Below are 18,323 nucleotides of genomic sequence, written 5' to 3'. Positions count from 1 at the left end.
AGCAGTGGCGATTGGGCTACACTATTTACTGGTGATATATGAAGTTTGATACAAGATGGACAGCACCTTCTATTAGACTAACTGATCACGTGTATTGCTGAGATGTCTATTTTAAACATCAGGGAAATTATAGACATATATTGAAAATTCCACTATTTGAATGCTTGGGTGGATGCATGAGAACTTCACGAAACACTATACAGAAGCTCTCATTGAGATCAGCAGCACGAATAATAGTGTCAGTATAGGGCAAGAAGGGTCAGTCCATGTTGGAGCAGGGGCGCCATAACGGTCATATATGTAGGGTGCCGACCCCTGCTGATAGGAAGGGTCACAATAGGGAATTGGCCCAGTATGCCCCCCCCTTTAACTAGTGACTTAGGGTATCAAACCAACTCTGTTTTTAAGTTTGTACTTGTTGATCTATGAAATAAAGTGTTGAATTTTATGGTGGGGTTTTTTCTTTGAGGTATTTTGGTTCTAAGACCCCCCAAGTGATTGGTTGAAGGTTTCTCATCTACAGTTTGCTCATGATCACTTGGAGGACTCTGAGACAGACTGGTTCAAGGTTCTCTGGTCTGATGAGACCAAGATTGAGATCTTTGGTGCCAACCACACACGTGACGTTTGGAGACTGGATGGCACTGCATACAACCCCAAGAATACCATCCCTACAGTCAAGCATGGTGGTGGCAGCATCATGCTGTGGGGCTGTTTCTCAGCCAAGGGGCCTGGCCATCTGGTCCGCATCCATGGGAAGATGGATAGCACGGCCTACCTGGAGATTTTGGCCAAGAACCTCCGCTACTCCATCAAGGATCTTAAGATGGGTCGTCATTTCATCTTCCAACAAGACAACGACCCAAAGCACACAGCCAAGAAAACCAAGGCCTGGTTCAAGAGGGAAAAAAATCAAGGTGTTGCAGTGGCCTAGTCAGTCTCCTGACCTTAACCCAATTGAAAACGTGTGGAAGGAGCTCAAGATTAAAGTCCACATGAGACACCCAAAGAACCTAGATAACTTGGAGAAGATCTGCATGGAGGAGTGGGCCAAGATAACTCCAGAGACCTGTGCCGGCCTGATCAGGTCTTATAAAAGATGATTATTAGCTGTAATTGCAAACAAGGGTTATTCCACAAAATATTAAACCTAGGGGTTGAAAAATAATTGACCCACACTTTTATGTTGAAAATTTATTAAAATTTAACTGAGCAACATAACTTGTTGGTTTGTAAGATTTATGCATCTGTTAATAAATCCTGCTCTTGTTTGAAGTTTGCAGGCTCTAACTTATTTGCATCTTATCAAACCTGCTAAATCTGCAGGGGGTTGAATACTACTTGTAGGCACTGTATATGTACGTATGACTGTATGTGTATGTGCGTGTCTGTGTGTGGATAGGGTCCACTGAGACTTTCACCCGGAGGCCACAGAAACCTGGAGCCGGCCCTGGCTGCCTTAACATTGGGATCAATAAAAAATATGTGACTAAAGCGGGCTTTACACGCTACAATATATCTAACGATGTGTCGGCGCGGTCACGTCAGAAGTGTCGAACATCCGGCATCGTTAGTGATATTGTAGTGTGTGACCGCTACGAGCGACCCTAATTGTGCGTTAAAACGTTGATCGCATACACGTCGTTCATTTTCTAAAAGTTGAACGTCTGGTTGTACATCGTTCTTAAGGCAGCACACGTCGCACCGTGTGACACCCCGGGAACGATGAACACAGCTTACCTGCGTCCCACCGGCAATGTGGAAGGAAGGAGGTGGGCGGGATGTTTACGTCCCGCTCATCTCCGCCCCTCCGCTTCTATTGGCCAGCCGCTGTGTGACGTCGCTGTGACGCCGAACGTCCCTCCCACTTCAGGAAGTGGATGTTCGCCGCCCACAGCGAGGTCGTTTGGAAGGTAAGTAAGTGTGACGGGGTTTAATCGTTTGTGCGACACGGACAACAAATTGCCCGTTCCGCACATACGATGGGGGTGTGTGCGATCACATACGAGATCGCATATGTAATTGAAACGTGTAACGCAGCCTTAACTCTACTTTGTGTGTATAAGTGACGGCTGTGAGTTATCCTGGACTGTGTCTGTATTGTAGTACTGTAAATCTGAATGTGGCAGAACAGGATAAGATCATTGGATCTTGGATTTATATCTAAATGCTACAGTTCGTGCTCTACTGTTATGGCTAAAAATGTTAACGTTATGGGACCCCCACCAGATTTTCTGCGCAGGGGCCCCCACCAACCTTAATCTGGCCCTGCCTATACCTCTCCTTGATGGGCAGATAAGCGCCTGTGGGTATGTGGTGTTGTACCCCTTTTATCTAGTGGATGCTTGCTAAAGACCTGCTCGTACTCCTGCACAACCCTGTAGACCCCTTGCTTGTGATGTGGAGGTGTAGAGTCGGTGCCCACATGTAGCTCTTGGCACCACTTCTCTAATTGTCCCTGGGAACTGTCACTGGAGGACTGATCTGATGTGTTTGGGGAATTCACTGTACAGATTGAATCTATATTTACTGTGAACAGCTTGGCATTGGTGGCATACCGAAGCAATGTAACCTCCTCTTCCCCGCATTTCAACACTTGCACGGGCACCCTCTCCTTCCAGATATCGACTACCCTCTGGCCGTTAATACTGTGGGCCAATGCTCTGAGGGCAGGGGCTCTACCACTGCCTGGTAATCTTGTCCACAGGAGCCTACAGCTGCCCTGCACCATATCATCATCTCACTCGGTGGGGGCACTATAAGAGGGGCTACATCCATTACCCGTACACCGCCAATTTCCCCTCCAGATAGATTTACCTGTTGCCGCTGCAGGAAGGCTCTGGCAGGCCGCAGCGTCAGCAAATCGGTACCACAACCTCAACGGTATTAACTGGGGCTTCATCATCTGAGGTGGACTCCTCCACTTTCATCATAATTAACTCCGGCACCGACGTGACGACAGAGAAACCCGGTAACCGTTTCCTCCAATGTGTGGCACCCAGGCAGCCTCCGGGATGCTGGAACCCGAATCTTCTTCCTCCATCTCTTCCGGGTTTGACTCTATGAGAACCGGGACAATTTTGTCGGGGTCTGCAACTTGATGGTCCTCAGCGGGGGCTGAGGAATCCGCTGCAGGTGTTGAGGGCAGCGTCTCAGGTTTACCTGTTGCCGCTGCAGGAAGGCTCAGATCTCTCTTTGCAGGACCCTCTGTCGCCCTGCTCCTGCAGTCTCATCTCAGATAGCTGTTGGGGTAAAAACAACACTTCCCCCATACAGTTCTCAATGACATTTGTTCCCAAAATGTTCTTAGGGTTCCGATCACTAGGGTCATTCTGCATGACTATGAGTCCTTGTCGCGCCAACTCTACCCGGCCCACCATGATGGTCACCTCCTTGAACCCAATTTGAATCACTGGTAACCCGTTGATGGCGTAGATGGTAATGCTGTCATCTGGCGGTGTGAGTTCATCATCTAAAAAGAACTTCTTATACAGTACATAGGGAATAATCGTTACCTGGGAGCCGGTATCAAGGAGTGCAGAGGTCGGGATCCCATCTAGGGTGATGGAAACAATGGGCCATCCCCCCACATACCTCTCTCGCCAGTCCACTGGACCCTGGGAGTTTATTCCTAGGGATTGGCTCTGGGCCCCAGGGGTTGCCAGTTTAAAGGACAGATCCGGGCATAATGTCCAGTCTTATTACATTCGTAACAAACAAGCTGTCCATACCGGTCACTGTTCCGTCCTCTGTACGTTGAGGTCCTCCCTCTCATCCAAGGGACATCCTCCGGGCAGTCAGCTAGCTGGATCTTCCCTGCTGGCTTGGTCTTTGGCTTGAGCTGCATCACCTCTAAGATCCTTGCAACATCACTGCTCAACTGCTGCACCTGTAAAGATAAATCGCTGATTCCACCCACGGGCATTATCGAAAATGTTGGTTCTGGCAATACTAAGGCAGGAGGCTTCACATGTAGAGGAGAGGTGCTGGCTTGCCAAGATTGAAGAGGAGAGTCAGTAGCCTCCGGGGGCTGCAGGGCTTTGATCGCTCGTTCTTTCAGGACAGCAAAGTCTAATGTAGGATGCTCCAGGGCCCACAGCCGTAGTTGCTTACGGTCTTCCACTGATCCCAGGCCTTGCAGGAACTGCTCCACAAGCATCTTGTTCCCCTCCTGTTCACTGATGTTGTTGATCAGATTCAGAGTCTGTAGCGCCGCTTGCAGTCTCAGGGCGTATTCTCTGATGCTGTCTTGGGGGCGCTGTTTGCAGCTGTAGAACCTCATTCTCAGCTCAGCTTCGATGCAGGTCTCAAACACAGCTCTTTAAAGATGGCGGGGTCCGAGGTCTGGTCTTCATCAGTCCAAGTTTCCACTTCCAGCTCGGCGGTGCCTGTCAGCTGACCGAGTACCACAGACGCCCGCTGCCAGGCGGTCAGGGCATACGTATCTAGGACCGTGCAGATCTTCCGCTTGAATCCCTGCAATGCATCAGGTCGGCCATCATATTATGGGAGCCAGGCAGCGCCGGGCACGTAGCGTAAGGTGATCGGCATGATAAGTGAGACCGCCTCGGCCCGGGCGGGTGCCGCCGCTCTTGCGACCGGAGCAGCGCCCGCTGCATCGGTATCAACCTGGTCTGGTGGGGGTAGCGCTGCGACATATTCACGTCCCCCCTTGTTTTTGCCAGCCACTCACTTTTGCGCTGGGGCACTCTGGGAAATTCCAGTTCTGGCCACACTCTCAGGACGAAGGGCAAGGCATTGGCTTCGCGAGCTTTTGGTCTGGAAGATGGCGTTTTGGCGCCAAAGATGGCGTAAACTGGTGGGAACGGGATTTTGACACCGCAACTTGGATTTTCAAGGCGCACGTCACCCAGGTTAGTGGGTCCTGTCCGAATTCTGTTCATGACGCCAAAAAGTTGTCTCGCATGCGGTTGAATCGCTTGGATCCGGGTGTCGCTACTCGTGGCTCGAGGGTCTCCTGCCACAACGTAATGGGGGGGTTATTTACAGGGGAGTTAGATAGTTTGTGAAGCCACCCGTGGTGCGCAATAATAGAGAGTACCGCTGCTGCCATTGGGAGTACCCGGGGTGATGGAGTGGGGCAGCCAGATGATGTTACCCTCCACAGGTAGGGGAAGGCCCCGGGACTCTGGATGGTGGTATGGGGTGCAGGGGGAGCGCAGGCTCGCTGGTTGCAGGGGTTAATCAGGTACTCACTCAGAAGGAAAGCAGACGCTGACAACGTGGTAAACCAAGTCTCTGGGTGCCGCTGCCCTCTTGGGGGAGCTCGTCCGGGTCCCGTCCCCTGAAGCATTGCCTGGGTCTGTAACCTGCCTCTGTGCACAGTATTTTAGAGTGTCCAAGTTGCCCGCAAGCTTGGAGCTGTCTGGGCTCCGCTCCCTACTATGGGTAGCAGAGGAGCTTGCTCTCAGGAGCTCACGCTTGGGTTTTCATTGGGCTGCTTTGCTTGGAAAGCCCTATCCCCCTCATTGCACTAGTGCCCCCGATCTCTGAGCTTCGTGGGAACAGTTCATATAGGCCCTGTCCTCCACAGGTTAATTGCCGGGTTGCTTGAAGCCTCTCCCCGACCTAGGGTCCATGTAGCCCGACATGCCTTCGGTCCCAGCCCGGCTATTGAACTGCGGCTGCTGGCTATCCTCCAAGACTAGCCAAGCATCCAGTCCCAATCTCCCGCGACCGGGTCTCCAACTCCTTCGGGTCCAGACCACCGTCTGCGACCTAATCTGCTTCTCCCCTGGGAGCTACAACTCCCAGCTTCCTCCGAGCTCCTCACAGCTCGAGGGCTACAACTGTTCTCTTTGCTCCCCTGGAGCCGACTGACTTCCCCCCTCCCACCAATCTGTCTGACCCCTAGGTGGACTGCTCTATTCCAGCTTAGCAGCCCACTGGTGTGCCTGACAGGGTGTGGTGCCAGGTGTGACTAGGATTTGTAGATGCTGATGGAGGCATTACTGTAAGTTGGGAACCCAGAACCAACCATGGGGAGTTGAGTCCTGCACTGGGAGATAAAGAGCGTGTGTCGCGGGCGGAGGAGGGGACGCTGCGCTCTCCCACTGCTCGGGTCCGGCTGCCGCTGCTGCTGCGGCCTGCTGCTGCTCGGTGGCTCGAGCGATGGGCCGGATCCCGGGGACTCGAGCGGCGCTCCTCGCCCGTGAGTGAAAGGGGTTTGGTGGTTGGGATAGTTTATTGTCCGTGACGCCACCCACGGTTGTGGTGATTGTGTGGACACCACCGCTGCTCTGTCTGGGGATCCCGGGAGTGGTGGTATGGAGCAGCCAGTTGTTGATTTGCCCCTCCGTGGGTAGGGGGTTTGGTGGTCCCGGGGCCCAGTGGTGGGGTTGGGATGGTGGACAGGCGGGTTATGGGGCCTGTGGAGGTGCAGGGGCGCAGGGGCAGCGCTGTGCCGCACGGCACGGAGGTACTCACTCAGCCAAAGGATGATGACAAAGTTCTCGGTAAACAAGCGGCTGGTTGGACGGGTCCCTCGGACGGCTATGGTGCTGATGTTCCCTGCAGTTAGCGGTGACGGTCTCTTCCCTGCACCTATGTATAGTCCTGTGGTAGCGATGGATTCCCACCGGTAACCCGCTCCCCGACCTGGATATGAGCCGGAGGAGCCCCTCTCTTGCCCGCAGGCGCTGGCCCTGGGAAACTGGTGCCTTGGCGGTGGCGGTGTCTCCCCTTAACGGTCGGACTGTTGCCTTCAATCGGGACTTGGTTGTTGGGAGATCCAGTGGTCCCCTTCACTGACGGATTTGGCAAATTATGGCGACTCCTAGCCTTGCCGGGATCCGAAAGGCCCCTGCCCTGGTGCTGACTGTTCTTTGTATACCGCTCCGGTACCACCGGGTCACCACCCGTCCACGGTCCTTTCGGCAACCTCCGAGCAAGCTCTCCTGCAGACGGTCACCGCCGTCTGCCAACCTTGCTGTCTCAGTCCGGGGCACACACCCGGACCAACTTCAGGCTTCTTGCTGTCACTTTTCTCTTTTCACTTCTTCCATCTCTCACTACAACTCCACTGTTTACTCCTTCTACTTCAAACTCTCCAACTAAAACTGCCTGGTTTTCCCGCCTCCAGGGCTGTGAACTCCTCAGTGGGCGGAGACAACTGCCTGGCCCACCCCCTGGTGTGGACATCAGCCCCTGGAGGAAGGCAACAAGGATTTGTGTTCTGACCTTGGTGTTCCTGCAGGGAATGTGGGGTGTGTGTGGTGTTGTGACCTGTGACCCCTGGCTTGCCCAGGGCGTCACATTCCCCCTTAGCAAAACGCAGACCGTCCTCGGGCTGCCCGTCCAACACCGGTTTTATTTTCCTTTTTTTTTTTTTTTCTGAAAGGTAAAAACGGTAACACATATACAGGTATACTAACATCATCCCACAGTGGGAGGCACTTTGCTTAAACATTACGGTTTTAAACGGTTAACGGTTACGGTCTCCGCTTTCACCCACCCAAGCAACCTGGCCCTGATGCTGCCCCTAAGAAACAGGCAGCACCCCTTGACCCCAGTCCTGCACCAAGTTACCCGAGCGGGATCTGTCCTTCCCCTCCAGAGGGTAGCCACCGGTTCCTGTGGTGGCTGGGCCCCAGCCTGCTCTACTGCGGGCCCTCCCTCCAACCTGCCTCTCCGGAGGCGGCAATTGCGGAAATGGTAACACAACTTATTTACAAGCCACTAGCGTCTGTGGTTGCCCTGCAAGTTCATGGGCTTGTCCATGAGGAGTTCCTTATGCCAAACAATTTGAAAACGGTCCCCACGGGGACAACGGTGCCGGCAACGGCCGGTTTTCCAAATCACGGTTGCAGACAATCAGGTTACTGTTCGGTAATCATTTTCTTATCATTTTCATTTCCAACAACTTGCAAACACAAACAGACTTTCTGGTCCCAACGGGGACGGTGCAACGGTGCTCCGCTGCCATCACTCAGAGTCTTCGGCTTCACCTGAGGGAGGGGGTGCAGCACTCACACGGGCCTCCTGGCTGCCCCTCAATTTCGCTTCTAGGGCAAACCACCCCCTCTCTCCACAGTGCCGGGTGTACTGAACTATGTCGCCCGGCATCAGGTTACGACCGGGGTGCTCTTCGGGCAGGTGAGCATTCACATCCCGCCGGGCTATAAACACTTCGGCCTCCAGGCCCGGTTCATAAATAAATCCATAGCCCCGGCGGACATCAAACCGCCTCACCTGTCCCTCGTACAGCGGGCCCCGGACACGGAAAGTCGCCTGACGGAGGTTCTCTTTTTCCCAGATTGCACGGGCCACCAACTCCGCCTTCTTTCTTTCCCTCTCTTCAATCTCCAGGCCCAACGGTACCGGCTCCCTGTCCCAGTACGGCGCTGCTGCGAGCTCCGGCGCACAGGTCGGGCCCCACGGGACATTTTGGACACTGCCCACTGTTAGGGATCTGGGCGGCAGGTCCCGCGGCTTCTTGGCCTTGGACACCGCCTTGCAGCGGCAACCCGGCGCAACCACAGCCGAGGTGGGGGGGATGGGCACAGGGGCTTTCCGCAGTTGGGCCGTTGGCACGGAACGGGTGATCAGCTCCGGCTCGGGGGACTTCTCAGGGGGTGCCTCCGGTTCAGACTTCGGGCCTTCCAGGGCAGCACCTCCGGTTTGCTACGGGCTCCGGCTACAGGTCGGCCCGCCGGGGCGGGCATGCTGGGTATCGCTACCGGTTGCGGTGGCAGCGGGCCTAGTGGCGGGGTCACGGCTTCCGAGACGGGTGGCGAGGGAGGTAACAGGGCGAGAGGGTTTAGACCGGGTCCCGCAGCCGCGATGACCGGCCCTTCAAGGGCATCGGGGCGTGGGTCACTCACCCTCCCTTCCTCAGCTTCCTCCTCGCGTCTCCGCACGGTCGCTATGACATCCGCCATGTCGGCCTCCCACTCCTCCATGAGGAGCTGCATCTTGACCTGCAGCCTTTGGTAGAGCTGCGCGGTCCGGATCTCCACCCACGCCGCGGTTCCCGGCGCGGGGGCTACAGTGCTTCGGGACGGCATCCACATGCTGCTGGCGGCTTCTTCCAGGAACAGGGTGGCTGCAGAGTCCTGGCGTCTCTGCTTTTATAGCTGCGTTCACATGCAGCCAGCCGCCATTCCGTCTCTCTTAGCCTCTTTCCGGCCCCTCCTCTATCGGGGCGGGGTTTTGGCCTTCGCGCCTCTGCTACTCGAGAAGACGCTCGAGCGGGAACTCTTCGCGCCAAAGATGGCGGCTTCTGAAATTTTCCGGCCGGACACCTCCGGCGGTCACAAGGCGCACCTCTACCCAACGGCAGAGCGGTAAGATCCTGTTCGTGACGCCAAGTTGTCGCGGGCGGAGGAGGGGACGCTGCGCTCTCCCACTGCTCGGGTCTGGCTGCCGCTGCTGCTGCGGCCTGCTGCTGCTCGGTGGCTCGAGCGATGGGCCGGATCCCGGGGACTCGAGCGGCGCTCCTCGCCCGTGAGTGAAAGGGGTTTGGTGGTTGGGATAGTTTATTGTCCGTGACGCCACCCACGGTTGTGGTGATTGTGTGGACACCACCGCTGCTCTGTCTGGGGATCCCGGGAGTGGTGGTATGGAGCAGCCAGTTGTTGATTTGCCCCTCCGTGGGTAGGGGGTTTGGTGGTCCCGGGGCTCAGTGATGGGGTTGGGATGGTGGACAGGCGGGTTATGGGGCCTGTGGAGGTGCAGGGGCAGCGCTGTGCCGCACGGCACGGAGGTACTCACTCAGCCAAAGGATGATGACAAAGTTCTCGGTAAACAAGCGGCTGGTTGGACGGGTCCCTCGGACGGCTACGGTGCTGATGTTCCCTGCAGTTAGCGGTGACGGTCTCTTCCCTGCACCTATGTATAGTCCTGTGGTAGCGATGGATTCCCACCGGTAACCCGCTCCCCGACCTGGATATGAGCCGGAGGAGCCCCTCTCTTGCCCGCAGGCGCTGGCCCTGGGAAACTGGTGCCTTGGCGGTGGCGGTGTCTCCCCTTAACGGTCGGACTGTTGCTTTCAATCGGGACTTGGTTGTTGGGAGACCCAGTGGTCCCCTTCACTGACGGATTTGGCAAATTATGGCGACTCCTAGCCTTGCCGGGATCCGAAAGGCCCCTGCCCTGGTGCTGACTGTTCTTTGTATACCGCTCCGGTACCGCCGGGTCACCACCCGTCCACGGTCCTTTCGGCAACCTCCGAGCAATCTCTCCTGCAGACGGTCACCGCCGTCTGCCAACCTTGCTGTCTCAGTCCGGGGCACACACCCGGACCAACTTCAGGCTTCTTGCTGTCACTTTTCTCTTTTCACGTCTTCCGTCTCTCACTACAACTCCACTGTTTACTCCTTCTACTTCAAACTCTCCAACTAAAACTGCCTGGTTTTCCCGCCTCCAGGGCTGTGAACTCCTCGGTGGGCGGAGCCAACCGCCTGGCCCACCCCCTGGTGTGGACATCAGCCCCTGGAGGAAGGCAACAAGGATTTGTGTTCTGACCTTGGTGTTCCTGCAGGGAATGTGGGGTGTGTGTGGTGTTGTGACCTGTGACCCCTGGCTTGCCCAGGGCGTCACACGTGCAGTACCCTGTGACGACCTGACTAGTCCAAGGGCGTCACACTCAGACCATACACTGCACATTGCAGAGGTTACAGGGGTCCGCCTGTCAGTGCTCAGACCATACGCCACACACTGCAGAGGTTACAGGGGTCCGCCTGTCAATGCTCAGACCATACGCCAAACACTGCAGATGTTTCAGGGGTAGGGGGTCACCTTGTCAGTGCATAGAGTATACCCCACACACTGCAGACGTTACAGGACTGGGGGTCCCCCTGAAAGTGCTCAGAGCATACACCTCATAGTGCAGAGGTTACAGGGTCGGGGGTATCCGCCTGTCAATTTTCAGACTACATGCTGCCACACACTGCAGAGGTTACATGGGTGGGGGGGTCCGCCTGTCAGTGCTCAGACCATACACTGCAGAGGTTACTGGGGTGGGGGGTCTGCCTGTCGGTGCTTAGACCATACGCTGCACAATGCAGAGGTAACAGGGGTGGGGGGTCTGACTATTGGTGCTCTGACCATGCACCACACACTGCAGAGGTTTCAGGGGTGGGGGGGTCCCCCTGTCAGTGCTCAGACCATATGCAGCACACTGCAGAGCTTACGGGGTGGGCGTTTAGCTGTCAGTACTCAGACCATACGCCGCACACTGCAGCACATTGCTCTACATGGCTGTCATCCCACAAGGAAGCCTCTTCTAGAAACTATGCACAAGAAATCCGCAGACTAAGGACATGGATTACTAGAACCATTCCATTCTCTGATGAGACCATGAGAAACTTACTTGGATTAGATGGTGTCAGTGTGTGGAGTGGCTCCAGGCTAGGAGCACAAAGATAAGTGTGTCCTGCCTACAGTCAGGCATGGTGGTGGAGGGTCATGGTTTGGACCTGCTGCCAGCTGTGGGTGCTAGAGTTCAATGAGGGAACCATGAATGCCATCATGTTCTGTGACATACTGAAGCAGAGCAGGATTCCCTCCTTTCATATTCCAACACAACAACCCCAAACACCTCCAAGACTCCCACTGCCTCGGTATAGAAACTGAGGTTAAAATTGCTGGAGCGGCTGAGCGTCTTCAGACCTAAACCCTTTGGAGAATCTGTGGGTCCTCCTCAAACAGAAGGTGGAGGAGTGCAAGGTCTGTAACATCCACCAGCTCCGGGATGCCGTCATGGAGAATGAAGAGGATCCAGCGACTCCTGTGAAGTTTTAGTGACTTCCATGGCCAAGAGAGTTAAGACCACACAAAAAATTCACACCAAGGTTACTATTTGACCATTTTCACTTAGAGGGGTACTCACTTTTGTGGCCTGCGGATTAGACATTAATGGTTGTGTGAGGAGTTATTTATATGACACCAAATATACACTGTTATCCAAGCTGGACATTAGCGACCAGTGGGTCATACACCGATATACAGCACAGACTTCCTACATGCCCCTCACACCTCACTACCACCATCAACGGAGATGTGGACCAGTGAGCCACAGACGTCTATACAGTACAGACCTTCTACCTGCCCCTCACACCTCACTACTAACATCAATGGAGGTCCGGACCTGTGAGCCATAGACGTATATACAGCAGAGACTACTAAAGTCACAGGGTTAATGTTCCCCTGCATAATACAAACGCGACATTGAAAGGGGTTGTTGACTAGTCGAGACAAACACTTACCAATTCCCATTTTTGCCCCAGTTGACGCTCATACTCACCTCCCATGGCATCGTTCCATCGATGTGAGCACTGGCTCCACTGGGGCTCACGTTGCACATCATGACGTTACTCCAGCCTTGCGCATAAACAGGCCCGGCTTCATTCCCCCGCCTTCAGACAAATCCATCATCAAGAGGGAGTCAGAGCTGAGGCTGGTCACTCAAATACGTCTGAATGGCGGGAAAGCCACCATAGACTAGGACGCAGGGCTCGCGTGGCATCGCAACCCGACTTGAGCCCGGGGATACCAGCTGCTGACACCCGAGAGGAGTATAAGAATTGTTATTTTAAAGGGGACAAACATGGTCATTGAGAAGGGGATGTCAAAGAGTTTATCCCTAATTGGAAAAAAACACATACAAAATGAAAGCATGGAACATAAGAAGCTACATATTAACCATCATTAGGAGGCCCTTCTGCTTGGGTCCCATGTTTCTCCACACCTGTCATTCATCAGAAATGAGGGACACTTGGATTATAATGCTCAGTGCTTTACTGTTCTGTCTGGTATTTCAGGGTATCTCCACCAGGAGGTGACTTCTCTGACCCGGTCACATCGGCCACATTGGGCATAGTACAGGTGAGGACTAGCTATTGCTGTATCAGTCATTGTTGCTGTGATTTCTAGCTGACAGCAGGGACCTTAGTCAACGAGTGTATGATGGGTGTAGTATGTACATGTCACTGGTCCAAGGTTAAAGGGAATCTGTTAGTAGGCTTTTGCTCCCCCATCTGTAGAAACAGAAACCCTGATTCCAGCAAGGTGTCACTTACTGAGTTGTGTGCTGTCTCCTCTGCTGCAGATCTGGCAGATATACAGAGCTCAGGAATCTGCTGGGCTACCTGCAGCACGCCAAGTAGTCCTTTAATGATAATCTAATGCTGATTAAATAGTGATTATCAAAACTACACTAAGCAGTCCAGTAAGTGACACATCGCATGAATCGGGATCTCTACCCCTACATTATGCTGCTCTCGGATTAGGTGGCAAAAACCTGGTGACAGATTCCTTTTAAAGGAGGTCGTGCAAAAACAAAGCATATTTCTCCTAACTTCCCATCTATTTAGTCCCATATTCAAAGCTACTTTCTAATATACTTCCTTTAAAAATCCCCTACCATTTCCTACTTACACTATCTAATACCTACTGGATTTTCCCCCTTTTTCCTGTCTGATGACAATTCATTTAACTACCTCAGTGCATGCTGGGACATTCAAAGTGAGTGGTGCAGTCACTGTTGTCTCAATTCCCACCCTCCCCCATTCGCCGTTTCCTTGTCCCTACCCTCTCCCCATGCGCTGCCTCCCCCCAATGCAATGTCTCCCTGCCCCTCACCTCTGTGCTCCGTCTTCCAGCCCCACCCCTCTCTCCCAGTGCGATGTCTCCCTTCCCCATCTCAGTCTCCTTGGCCCCTTCCCGTCTCCCTGCCCCTACCCTCTCCCCCCAGTGTGATGTCTCCCTGCCCTTCACCTCTCCCCCCAGTGCTTCATCTCCCTGCCCCCATGCCTGTCTCCCTGCCCTTCCCCTCTCCCCCCAGTGCGACGTCTCCCTGCCCCTACCCTCTCCCCCCAGTGTGATGTCTCCCTGCCCTTCACCTCTCCCCCCAGTGCTTCATCTCCCTGCCCCCATGCCTGTCTCCCTGCCCTTCCCCTCTCCCCCCAGTGCGACGTCTCCCTGCCCCCATCCCTGTCTCCCTGCTCCTCCCCCAGTGCGATGTCTCCCTGCCCCATCTCAGTCTCCTTGGCCCCTTCCCGTCTCCCTGCCCTTGCCCTCCCCCCCCAGTGTGATGTCTCCCTGCCCCCATCCCCGTCTCCCTGCTCCTCCCCAGTGCGATATCTCCCTGCCCCCATCTAATAGGACTAATAGGATTTTATAGTAAGCCTCTGAGAAAGGGGACATGGCAGGCACATGAGAATACAATGACCGTCTGATCTGATCTCCTCATAGGTTTTTTGGGGTTTGGACAAAAAGCTGGCACAACGAAAGCACTTCCCCTCGGTGAACTGGCTGATCAGCTACAGCAAGTACATGAGGGCGCTGGACGAATACTATGAACGCAACTTCACTGAACTGGTGCCTCTCAGGACAAAGGCCAAGGAGATTCTGCAAGAGGAGGAGGACCTGGCTGAGATTGTCCAGCTGGTGGGAAAGGTGAGCGAACGATGGAGGCCAGGTGAGGTGTAAACAGGGTATCCATCTGTTATCTACAGTGGATATGGCGTGAAGGCTCTAGGACCCTATATAGAGGACATGCGTATGTCGCAGGCGGAGGGGACGCGCTCGCCACGCTCGGGTCCGGGGCTTCTGCTGCTGCTGCTCGGTGGCTCGAGCGGTGGGTCGGACCCGGGGACTCGAGCAGCGCTCCTCACCCGTGAGTGAAAAGGGATGGTTTGTTTGGGGAGATAATTTGTGACGCCACCCACGGGACGTGGTGATGATGGCACCACCGCTGCTGGTGACGGGGATCCTGGGAGCGATGGTAGGGAGCAGCTAGGGTGTTGTCCCCCTCCGTGGGTAGGGGTTGGTGTTCCCGGGGCCCGGTGATGATGCGGGGAGGCTGGATGGCTGGGGTGCAGGGTTGCAGGGGCAGCGTGGCGCGGTGCCGTATGGCACTGTTGTACTCACTCAGACAGAAAGTCACAAAGTCTCTGGTAAACCAAACAGCCGGATGGACTGGTCCCACAGCCGGCTGCAGTGTCTTTGCTCTCCCCGGACAGGTGATGGTGGCTGTCTTTCCCGGCACCTGTGTAGAATGTGTCGACTCCGATGGTTTTCCAACGGTAGTCCGCTCCCCGGCGTATTGGTACCGTAGGAGCCATTTTGCCCGCAGGCGCTGGCCCTTGGATCTCTAGCCTGTGGTGGTGGCTGTATATCCTCACGGTGTGGACTGTTGCCTTCTAGCGGGACTTGGGTGTTAGGAAACCCCTGGATTTGACCGTTGTCGGCGGCTTCAAGTCTAGTCGGGGTCCGATGGCCCTGCCTGTGTGCTTAACTTCACTCTGCTCCCCGGTTCGGTACCGGTGGGCCACCGCCCAACCCCGGTCCTACGGTTCCACAGAGATCCGCTAACTCCTGCAGACGGCCACCACCGTCTGCCGACCTTGCTGTCAGTGCCTGGGCTCCTACCAAGGCACACGCAGACGTTTTACTCCTCTCACTTTTACCTCCAGAACTCATCTGACTGCTTTTCCCGCCTTCAGGCCTGTGAACTCCTCGGTGGGTGGGGTCAACCATCTGGCTCCGCCCCACCTGGTGTGGACATCAGACCCTGGAGGGAGGCAACAAGGGTTTTTGGTTGACTGGTGTAACTGTCCAGGGGAGGGGGTGTGTATGTTGTTATGTCTGTGACTACCTGGCTAGTCCAGGGCGTCACACGTAGGCCTAATCCCGAGTGAAGACTGCGTACACACCGAACATAGATCCACAGAAGACATCTTACATATTAGGGTCCTGAACTTGGAGAAGTCCTGATACGAACAGTATGGATGATACTTCTATATGTGGGACACTTTCATTTTCGGCTCCTAGGAGTCCTGCTTTTTCTGTTGTTGATTCTCAGGGGTTTTAGAAGGAGGCCTAATGCCTTGATTTCAGGATTCCTTATCTCAGGTCGCGCATATGATCCTGAGTGAGACATGACCGTGACGATAAGATGTAGAAGAAGCCGTCACAAGAAAGCCCAGCTCATCCCCCTAACCCTCTCCTTACCCTATACATGTGAAGCTGTACAATGTCACCCATGTCCTCTGTCATCGTTCCCACCCACAGGGTTCCCTGGCAGAAGCTGATAAAATCACCTTAGAAGTTGCCAAATTGATAAAGGATGACTTCCTCCAGCAAAATGGATACTCACCCTACGACAGGTAACATGAACCTAACCTTCGGCTTGTCTGTAAAAGTTGTTACAGTGTCGGTCATTACTACTGTTTGTGGTCGGCATCCTTCAGTCAGAATGCTTTAACTGTAAAGAACCCGGTCCTATTTACCTGTGGGAAATCCCCTTTTCTTAACACGTAATGAACGCCCTGTGTAAGGTAATAGGGAGGAATAAGTCCTGTGCCGTCTTCTGAGACGTCTTTTCCTCACCTCTCACTCATCATATGGGCCTCCATTACTCATCATACGGGCAGCCTCCATTACTCCTCATAAGGGCAGCCTCTATTACTCATCATACGGGCGGCCTCCATTACTCATCATATGGGCGGCCTCCATTACTCATCATATGGGCGGCCTCCATTACTCATCATACGGGCGGCCTCCATCACTCATTATACGGGCGGCCTCCATTACTCATCATACGGGCGGCTTCCATTCTTACTGCCTTTCAACTCTAACTTCTGAATGTCCTTTTTAAAATGTATCATAGTATCATAGTTTTTAAGGTTGAAGGGAGACTCTAAGTCCATCTAGTTCAACCCGTAGCCTAACATGTTGATCCAGAGGAAGGCAAAAAAAAACCCCCAATGTGGCAAACAAGTTCCAATGGGGAAAAAATTTCCTTCCTGACTCCACATCCGGCAATCAGACTAGTTCCCTGGATCAATACCCTGTCATAAAATCTAATATACATAACTGGTAATATTAAATTTTTCAAGAAAGGCATCCAGGCTCTGCTTAAATGTTAGTAGTGAATCACTCATTACAACATCATGCGGCAGAGAGTTCCATAGTCTCACTGCTCGTACAGTAAAGAATCCTCGTCTGTGAATATGATTAAACCTTCTTTCCTCAAGACGTAGCGGATGCCCCCGTGTGGAGCACAAAACTAGATCTCATATTCCAGATGTGATCTTACAAGTGATCTATAGAAGCATAACAATACGTTGGGATCTCGTCTCCCTTTTTCTCCTCCCTTTTGCAGCTGCTGCCTGACATTGAGTGCTGTTCAGCTTATTTGTACCCAGAATCCCCCGGTCCATCTCTTGGTCTGAAGTCCTGTGTATATGTACATTTATATTCCCATCTCCAAGATCTAATTCCAGTGTGTAGTATACGTGATCATATTAGCAAATACCTCCAATAGTATAGTTCTCCTGATTTGCTACGACACTTATGTTATCTGAGCATTATTATGTATTCATGGTCACAACCACTCATATAGGGACAGTTAGGTAGTTGCTTGTGGTCGTAATCCGGGATACCTAACCTGCAATGCCCTGCAGATGAGGTAAGAGACATGGCTAATCAGGAGAACTACACTACATTTCTAACTGGAAATATTTACTAATATTATTCCACTTCCTACATATTGGGATAGGATGTTACAGAAGGAAAAACCCTTAAAGAAGTTGTCCAGTTACCAAAACTGATATTTTTTTCTTCTCATAAATCTTGCTAATATGTGCCTCTCCACACATCTATTATGTTATTTTAGCAAAATTACCTTTTATCGTGCTCTAGCAGCACATCCTCATTTCTGGCTCCAGCTCTGATGGAGTTAATCTCTCTCCTGACTTCCTGGGTTCAGTTCCTACAACTCCCATAATTCTTAGGACTGTATCTAACACACCCACTCAGCTCTCCACCCAAAGACTCCTCCCTGCCTCTTCCCAGTGTGGTAGCAGTGAGAGCAATCACAATAAAGACAGCGGAAGCTCCCAGCTCTGCACAACCAGGGGAAGAAAGCGGTTATCTTCTGCTTGTTCTCATAGAGTTCATAGTGTGTGAGAGTGTGAGAGTGTGAGAGAGTGTGTGTGTGTGTGTGTGTGTGAACAGAAATTATGATTAGGCTGCTTTCACACATCAGTTTTTTGGCATCAGGCACAATCCGGTGTAAAAGCTGATGCAATGGATCAGGCGAAAAAACGGATCAGTTGCATCAGTTATTCCTTCAGTTTTTGGACGGATCCGTTGTGCTACTGAGCATGCTCAGTAGAAAAAAAACAGAATCAGTCGCTGTAATGCGTTGTATGCCACATTACGACGGATCCGGCACCCCTAGACTTTCATTGTACATGACGCCGAATCCGGCGCGGTCCGTTTTTTTGCTGCTGCCAAAAAACGTTGCAAATTGCGTCCTTTCTGGCAGCTGGACACATAGATTTCGCCGGATCCGT

General features: G+C 53.3%; 1 protein-coding gene across 2 annotated transcripts in view; it reads left to right on the top strand.

The window, feature by feature from the left end:
- LOC142258350 (V-type proton ATPase catalytic subunit A) overlaps positions 1 to 18,323 on the top strand; it is a 463,932-nt gene that overhangs the window by 292,343 nt on the left and 153,266 nt on the right. For both annotated transcript variants that reach the window (XM_075330923.1, XM_075330924.1), the window contains 3 exons: positions 12,783 to 12,846; positions 14,215 to 14,418; positions 16,036 to 16,130. In XM_075330923.1, the coding sequence (XP_075187038.1) occupies positions 12,783 to 12,846; positions 14,215 to 14,418; positions 16,036 to 16,130 (363 nt within the window). The remainder of the gene's footprint in view (positions 1 to 12,782; positions 12,847 to 14,214; positions 14,419 to 16,035; positions 16,131 to 18,323) is intronic.

The sequence above is a fragment of the Anomaloglossus baeobatrachus genome, chromosome 12 (assembly GCF_048569485.1).
Source record: "Anomaloglossus baeobatrachus isolate aAnoBae1 chromosome 12, aAnoBae1.hap1, whole genome shotgun sequence".
Lineage (NCBI taxonomy): Eukaryota > Metazoa > Chordata > Amphibia > Anura > Aromobatidae > Anomaloglossus > Anomaloglossus baeobatrachus.
The sequence above is the reverse complement of the archived record's forward strand: the minus strand, read 5'-3'. Positions and strand labels throughout refer to the sequence as shown.